Source organism: Nannobrachium achirus, assembly GCF_963921795.1.
Source record: "Nannobrachium achirus genome assembly, chromosome: 12".
Lineage (NCBI taxonomy): Eukaryota > Metazoa > Chordata > Actinopteri > Myctophiformes > Myctophidae > Nannobrachium > Nannobrachium achirus.
In genome coordinates this window covers 28930327-28939517 of record NC_137832.1, presented here as the reverse complement: position 1 = coordinate 28939517, position 9191 = coordinate 28930327, and the positions used below count along the sequence as shown (strand labels likewise).

The following is a 9191-nucleotide window of genomic DNA, read 5'->3' as shown; positions in this document are numbered from 1 at the left end:
ACAATAGGAACAAGGTATCACTGAATTGGCCACCAGATGTCAGCCTTGTGTCATTTAAAATGTAATTTACCCCTTTATTCGATTCAACTGTCTTGCCATTTGTAATCCAGTGTTTTACTCTGAGAATATACAACATGGAACTAAATGGCAGCAACATTGTTAATACAGCATCTAAATCAGTTTAACCACGTTGGTTACATCAGCTTTTTGAAAATAACAGTGCCATGTGACAAGTTGTGAGCCTGTAGATATGCCATTTTGAAGAACAATCTTGACATATTTAACAATACAAATCTTGTATGAGGTCCTTAGCACAAAATGTTTTCAGATGGTGCTGGGGCCACTCAGCCAGATATTATATTAATTTGGGGGTCCTTGACACATTGATTGATTGGTTGATTTATTGATTGATTGAATACTTTATTAGCAGTTTGCATAGGAAAAGCACAGGGCAGTACAGTTCAGATATACAGTCTACAGATTTAAACCCAAGAAAGCACTATGGCTGTTTACATTGGGGTCCTTTCCTTTCTACTCAATTCCTTGAGACATACAATTACAGAGAAATATACTATGCAAAAAACATCTTAGCCATCAGAATCAGGGAAATTCCTCTTTCTGGTAAAGTCCTGCTCCCTGCAGGATCTTTCCATTCCCATCAACAGCACCCTGGTGGTCCTGGACAGCTGTCATTCAAGTGACCAGCTTCTTATCCAGGCCTCACCTGAATGAGTACTAGTACTGTAGAAAATCAATTGAAAATGCAAAACAATGGTCAGCAAATGCTTTGGGAGGCTGTGAGAGATTACATCTGCAGCATGCTTACTCTTCACCTTTGCATTTGCATACCCAGATTCACTGACGATGCAAGTGCCATACAGTATAGTATGCTTCTCCTCACGAGGAACAAATCTGCTACTGTGAACAATAAGCTCCACCCTTAGATATTCTGCAATGTAATCTTATGAAAAACACTTCAAATCCCTAAAATTTGAACACAATCCATGGACCTATATCTAAAATCCCATAACCACAAAGCTGAATCAGCAGCTGTTGGCCCCTGAAAACAAAATGCCATCCCTCTCTCAATAGCGTTCAGCCCTGTGGCGTGATAGGAGCTAACTGTATAAATACTTAATGACAACAGCCTCTATTGTAGTACCAGTGAGAGCAGGAGCAAGCACTATCATTGACTGAACATAACGGGGTGATTGGGTTTGCCAGCTACCACATGGTTTTATATTATTTGTATAGACAGTTTTTAGACAGTTTTACATAGAAAATAAAACATCTATAATTGATGGTGTTGATCTTAAAAAAATATATTAATACAAAACACTGACATGTAACACATAATCAAACACAGAAGAGAAGACAAGGTCAACAAAAAGACTCCCCTACCCCTACGTAACCCAAGACTGTAAAATCAACAAGACTCCTATTATGTGTACAACGTTCTCCAGGATGGCTGGCAGTCTTGGTGAAGTGGAGAGACAGGAGCTGGGGGAAACCGGCTCTCCTATAAGGAACTAATCAGTTCCCTGCAAAATTACACTCACACAATCAGCCAGGCACCTAGGCTGCAGTCCTCCACCACCACCACCACACACACACACACACACACACACACACACACACACACACACACACACACACACACACACACACACACACACACACACACACACACACACACACACACACACACACACAGGCATAATTATACAAAACTATATTAAAACATCATAACATAGGGTTACAAACTATTAGAATTGAAGTACATTCATTGTGAATACAGATTTCACTATCCTTTGAATCACTTTTAATAACTATATCACTAACCTCAGAGATGTAACTACTACAAACCTGAAAACATACTAAATATTTTTATTTGATATGCACGGCACGCCACATCTTTATAAACCAAATTATTTATTTGAATTTCAAGTTCAGCTGTATCAAAATGAAGAAAGTCGCTGGTGACTCTCAGACATTTTTAAGTGAAGGACCCCAATTTTAAAGGTTTTTTGTACCGTGAGGAACCCCTGTAAGAGAATATCTTTGTTGCTAGAGTAGAATTAGTATATTATTGAATTCTACAACTGTAGGTGAGGAGATAACAATGGAAAGAGTGGAACATAGGATCTGAAGTCATTCTTATACTGTATGTTCTCTACATACAGATAGACATTCTTGTAGTGGGTGAAATAAAACATATTTTAAACTGCTGGGGACCCCCTGCAACCCTGTTGGGGACCCCTGGGGGTCCCTGGACTCCAATTTGAGAACCACTGCAGTAACCATCTTATAATTGCAAGCTGGAAGATCACAAATAGGCAGAAACAAGTTTATTCATTGTCACATATAATCCAACCAACTTTATTCATAAATAAGCTGCTAACAGCCGTAAAATCCTTTTGTGTTAATTATGAAGGAATTTGCCAAAATATGTACAGTAAAATATAAGAACCAGAACACCTTTCTGCAACGTGACTTTTGTACTGACTCTTGCAATTGTGACTGCAACGGTTATTACCGTTGCTCAGTTGTGTGTGTGTGTGTGTGTGTGTGTGTGTGTGTGTGTGTGTGTGTGCGTGCGTGTGAGCGCGCGCGCGCGCGTGCGTGCGTGCGCATGCATGTGTGTGAGGGGCGGGGGACAATTGCTGCAGTGCTGCATGCATGACTTTGACTTTGCCTAGTCATACTACCTGGCATGATATGCGGTGCACTACAGTGTTTGGTTCAGTCATGCTGTGCTTGCTGTGATCTGCAGTAGTGTGCTGTTAGCTGTTCCCTGTATGTTCAAATTTGGCCGGAACTCCTCTGCTCCTCCGCAAAGCTGGGACATCTGCAATGCAGAAGTCTATATATAGTAGCGAGAGAGAGAGAGAGAGAGAGAGAGAGTGAGAGAGAGAGAGAGAGAGAGAGAGAGAGAGCAGGGACGTGCAGAGAATAGAGAGGCAGGGGCTGAAACTTCGAAAAGGGCCTTTTGGTGAAAATATTGAAAATAGCAGACCTCCAAGCTCATAAGCGTTGTGAGCCTGAAGGTCGGCTATTTTCGGTGCTTGATACCCCACTTAACTAAGCATAATCAATCACCATAGTAAAAACTGCATTCATGGTCTGTAGAGGGCACTTTTTACCGACGGATAAAAGGGCAGGGGCTCAATTCCCCTTTGATGTCTATGTGAAATGAGTGAGGGGAGTGGGTGGGGGATGGCAGACAGACAGACAGACAGACAGACAGACAGACAGACAGACAGACAGACAGACAGACAGACAGACAGACAGACAGATAGATAGATAGATAGATAGATAGATAGATAGATAGATAGATAGATAGATTGATTGATTGATTGATTGATAGGGAGAAATGAAGATGAAGTTTGGGGATGTACGAGTAGGAAGAGCCAGAGAAAGCGAGACCAAAACACTCAGAGAGACAGGTACAGGTACAGGTGCAGAGACAGAGACAGAGGGACAGCGAGGTGTGGACTGTGGAGACAGAGGGCATTGTTTTGACAATTTGAACTAGAAGCAGTGCTCTTCCAAGCACAGGTCTCCGCCAGGTCAGGATGGTTTAGTTATCGTGGCCTCCTGGTGGGGCTATCATAGGCCATTGTGAAAAGGGTGACATTTCTTCTTCGGCCTTTCACGGCAATCGGACCCTGCATGTATGATTTTGTTCCAAAAAAAATGTTTTGCTAAAGTCGACCTGCTGGTGGAGCTATAACAGGCCAGTGTCAATTTGTTCCTTGACCTAGTGGGAATCTGCATGCTCAATTTCACCAAAATTGCAAGCTGTGTTCATGATTTGAGGCATTTTGTTCAAAACGGACCAATACTGCAAATCTTGGAAGCCAATCTTGGCCAATCAGGATGGAATATGGAAAATCGGACAGATTCATGTCGATCACATGACTGTAGAGATAGGCCTACTGTCTACAGATTTTTGGACAAAATCTGTAGGAAAATGAGTTTGGCAAAAAACAGCCTCCTGGTGGCGCTAGAACAGGCCCATGTGAATAAAATGGGGCAGAGGTGAATTGGCATCCAGGGAGCGTGTGTGCACAGTTTGGCTGAGACCGGGCCAACGGTGCCGTAGATTAGCTGTTAACGGACAGACGGACGGACGCACAGACGCGCGGACGGACACACGGACGGACGGACTTGGTGCAAAACTATGTCCCCATGCCGAAGATCTTTATGCCTTCGGCCTGGTGGAGGCAATAAGAACAATTCTCTGTCCCTCTGTCTGTAACTCTCTCTTGCTCTCTTTCTCATTCTGTGTTTGCCTGTTGAATGGCACAGGGTTTATGTACGCGTGCTGTGTGTGTGTGTGTGTGTGTGTGTGTGTGTGTGTGTGTGTGTGTGTGTGTGTGTGTGTGTGTGTGTGTGTGTGTGTGTGTGTGTGTGTGTGTGTGTGTGTGTGTGTGTGTGTGTGTGCGTGTGTGTGTGTGTGTGTTGAAGTAAACTCTGTTTGCATAAAACTTTTCAAGATAATCATTTCAACGGCCCATTGCCAATGGCCTACCTCAAGAGATGTCTATTTGCCACTAACTGTCTTGTAACTCCATTTAAAGGGGAAATTTAATTAGGCCTGCTGATGTCAGGTGTTTATTGCTTACGTATCTTGGGAGGGCAGTGAAGGAGAAGAGTGGTTCAATTATGTATGCAATCTGCACAAACCACTGACAACGGAGGTACCCATGCTTCAGTATGGTTGTCTCCACTGTGATAATCAATGGTGATGCAGAACTGGACTGTAATATGAGAGTGAGCACTGGGCTACCGGGGACAGAAACCCTCAGATGAGGGCTGTGTAACATGTTGGTGGCAAAGAGAGACTTCCCCAGCATTCCACAGGGCACATATACATTTCACTGTAATGCCTTGTAAAGCCCTGGTCACAAAACAGCAGTCAGACACGTCATAGACAACACATCTGAAATGCATATAGAGACTTGTAGAGGCATAAGACGCCTCAATTTACCATGATGTCTTATTGTGGTTTATGTGCATTGACAGCATGAGTGATTGCTGTTTTTCCATGAATTTACTGTAAAAACCTGCAGCGCCTGTGCATGTGTGCGTGCGAGCGTGAGTCACGCCTCATGTCACACTCTGTCACGCTTCATGGTCTGTGACGTCAAACATCTTTGATACCAGACGTCAGTGATCTCCATATTTGGGAAAATATGGCCACATTTTGGCCACATTTTGGCCAACTTCAACAACCAACCAAGTCTGTGCATTTTTTTGGTCAAAGTTGTCCCCAAAGCGGCATTGCTCGCCCAGCAGTCTGCTGTCACCCAGGCGGATGCGTGCACGCGCCCTGTGCACGTCTCGCCTTTAGGGCATCGCACTGGATTGTTCGATTATTAAAGGAAAACTACAAGCGAAGTGGCTGCCAAGTGGGGTCATCGCACTGTGCTTTTGCCCTATTGGCTAGCGCCCGGTCACAGGTCGGTTGGACTGATGCTTCACTTAATTCACGCCCTTCAGCGTCATCAACGCTCCGCAACTAGATGCAACAGGATGCTCCGCCCCTTTTCTCATTCTGTAATGGCATTGAATGGGGAAGTATTTCTGACACGTCTGTAGTTCACGTATCTCGAGAACCATCAGACTTCTAACTCGTAAAGTGAGTGCCATGCGGTTATGCGGTGAGATAGGCAGTCGTCCAGAATCGTTGATCCTACCGATATAGGCCTACATATGGGCATTTAGGCATATATGGAGATCCGCTTGTTCAGGTCTGACAATCCGACTGCTGTGCCCATATATGCGCATATATGGGACCGACTTCAAACTCAGCACTCGGATAGGCAGTTCTGGGCCGACCATTATAACCATATATAGTGATCCGGTTGACCAGACCCATATCAGACTGATATGCCCATATATAGGCGATGACATCAGGAAACTCCATATATGGTCATAAAAGATACTCAGAGAGACACGAACCAACAACCATGTCCAGTCATAACGTAGGGTAAATAGAAGGAGTCCATTCAGACATTTCACTGCAACCACAGTAGGACAGGTAACTCATACAAACAAAATGATTTCCATGCGAGTGGCAGCGGCTCTAGCTAGAGCCCTTCCCAGGAGGACTGGATTGGTGTCAAAGACACTGCCGGCTTCTTGCATTGGGATCAACCACGTGCACACACACAGACCACTGCTTGCAAAGACAGGCACAGCTGAGGTGTCTTCCATCCTGGAGGAGAAGATCATGCGAGCAGACATGTCCGCTGACCTAGAGGAGACTGGCCGTGTGCTCTCCATCGGTGATGGTATTGCCAGAGTGTATGGGCTCAGGAATGTCCAGGCAGAGGAGATGGTAGAATTCTCTTCTGGACTCAAGGGTATGTCTCTGAACTTGGAGCCTGACAACGTTGGTGTTGTGGTGTTCGGTAACGACAAGCTGATCAAGGAGGGTGACATTGTGAAGAGGACTGGCGCTATCGTGGATGTTCCTGTTGGTGTTGAGCTATTGGGCCGTGTAGTAGATGCTCTGGGGAACGCCATCGATGGAAAGGGTCCCCTAAGTGCCAGCACCCGTAGGCGTGTGGGTCTGAAAGCGCCTGGCATCATTCCCCGTATCTCTGTGAGTGAGCCCATGCAGACTGGCATCAAGGCTGTGGACAGCCTGGTGCCCATTGGTAGAGGTCAGCGTGAGCTGATCATTGGTGACAGGCAGACTGGCAAAACCGCCATTGCCATTGATACCATTATCAACCAGAAGCGCTTCAACGAAGGAACTGACGAGAAAAATAAGCTCTATTGTATCTATGTGGCCATTGGCCAGAAGAGATCCACTGTGGCTCAGCTGGTGAAGAGACTGACTGACGCTGACGCCATGAAGTACACAATCGTGGTCGCTGCCACTGCCTCTGATGCTGCTCCCTTGCAGTATCTGGCCCCTTATGCTGGCTGCTCCATGGGAGAGTTCTTCAGAGACAACGGCAAACACGCCCTGATCATCTATGACGACTTGTCCAAGCAGGCTGTTGCCTACCGTCAGATGTCTCTGCTCCTGCGTCGACCCCCTGGCCGCGAGGCCTACCCCGGAGATGTGTTCTACCTGCATTCCCGTCTGCTGGAGAGAGCTGCCAAGATGAACGACAACTTTGGTGGTGGCTCTCTCACTGCCCTCCCCATCATCGAGACCCAGGCGGGTGACGTGTCTGCCTACATCCCCACCAATGTGATCTCCATCACAGATGGTCAGATCTTCTTGGAGACTGAGCTGTTCTACAAGGGTATCCGCCCAGCTATCAACGTGGGTCTGTCTGTGTCCAGAGTCGGTTCTGCTGCTCAGACCAGGGCCATGAAGCAGGTGTCTGGTACCATGAAGCTGGAGCTAGCCCAGTACCGTGAGGTTGCAGCCTTCGCCCAGTTTGGCTCTGACCTGGACGCTGCCACCCAGCAGCTCCTCAACAGGGGTGTTAGGCTCACTGAGCTGCTCAAGCAGGGACAGTACTGCCCTATGGCCATCGAGGAGCAGGTAGCAGTCATCTATGCTGGTGTCAAAGGTCACCTGGACAAGTTGGAGCCCAGCAAGATCACAAAGTTTGAGAAGGCTTTCCTTGCACACATCCTCAGCCAGCACCAGGATTTGCTTGCAACAATTAGGGCTGATGGCAAGATCTCTGAGGAGGCAGACGCTAAACTGAAGCAGATTGTGTTGACCTTCCTTTCCAGTTTTGAGTAACTGCTAGCTACCGGTAGCACTTACTGTTTGATCTTCAGTGTCCATGCTACGTGTCTGTGTATTCATGATTTATTTAGGTCAGCAAACTGAAGCCCCAAAACTCCCAGTACAGATTTCCAAAAAAATAAACCTGTACAATGACACAACTTGCTGAATAGGCCAAGGGTGCCCATTCATGCTTATAGTTTCTCAGCAAAAGAGAGAGTTCTATCGATGAACATGACTCATCATCTCTGATACAAGTGCTAGCCCAGCCCCCTTTGAATGAGTGGGAAAGCATTCTGTATTCACATAGAACAGATTTCACGGTAAACGTACCTCTGGGCTTAATTTGATCAAATAAACCTCACCTTGAATCCAGCTTAATATCAGCTGCTCATAGATACAACATATTCATAAAAACTATATTTTACAATTATATCAACAATATTAGATAATTGATACTTTCAGACATGTTGTCTTCAAATGATAGACTACTTGATAAACATCTAAGCTTGTCCACACAGAGTTTTTGATGTTTCATGATCACATGGAGTCATGATGACCCCTCAATATGTCTGTGTACAGTTATGCATTTAATTGTGCTATTCATAGTGATTATCACATATTTATTTATCCCCCTTCCCCGTGATAATGTTCCCCCTTGGCCCCATCTTTCTCAAGATAGATTTGTCTTAAAATGTAAACATTAAATGTGACTAAATTGACTGAATCTTTCTCTGTGGTACACATGTGGTTTCAAGTCCATGCAACCACGTTTTAATTTATTTTTATCTTATGATTTATATTTGGTATTTTCAAATTCTTTTCACAATTCATATGCCGATATTTCAGACGAAAACAAAACAACAACTTTGACCCCCACAATATCTAAATATATATATATATATATATATATATATAAAATGAAAGAAAACATCATAATTTAAGGCTACCATGCATCAATTAATCAATCATCATTTACAATTATATTAGATCTTTGAGTTGTGATTGTGCCCTTCGACTTTAAATGTTGGGCATAATGATTTTAATAGTCTGAAGTGTTGGTGCAGGATAACTTTCCCCTTTATTGAATCGAAAGCCAGCGACATGAAGCTAGATACAAAGTGTCGCTATAGTCACTTGTTGCTGCATGATTGGTGTGACACGTTACAAATCACAGCTCAGCTGGCCTTAACTTTTTCCAGCACATTAAAGACACAGTGAAGCATCCATCCATTCATCTTCACTTATCCGCATTTGGGTCTCGGGGGCAACAATGAACTTCCCTTTCCTAGGCCACATTAGCCACTACATCCTGGATCCCAGTGAGTTCCGAGGCCAGGGTCCAGAATCCCTATGATCCTTGAAGGATATATAATGCCACCATCTGGTCCTTGGTCTGCCCCTTGGCCCCCAGAGGTCCTGCCCAGGAAGCATCCTGATGCTTGAACCACCTTAACTTGCTCCTGGAATGAAACTCCTGGGATTG

At 44.8% G+C, this 9191-nt stretch overlaps 1 protein-coding gene across 1 annotated transcript; it reads left to right on the top strand.

Annotated features, from left to right (window-relative positions):
- Window positions 1-6064: 6064 nt before the first annotated feature.
- LOC308296091 (ATP synthase subunit alpha, mitochondrial-like) lies at window positions 6065-7720 on the top strand (the record flags this gene model as incomplete). Its single annotated transcript, XM_080739212.1, has 1 exon — window positions 6065-7720. One exon carries the CDS (start codon window positions 6065-6067, stop codon window positions 7718-7720), a length of 1656 nt encoding a protein of 551 aa, XP_080595338.1.
- Window positions 7721-9191: the final 1471 nt, after the last annotated feature.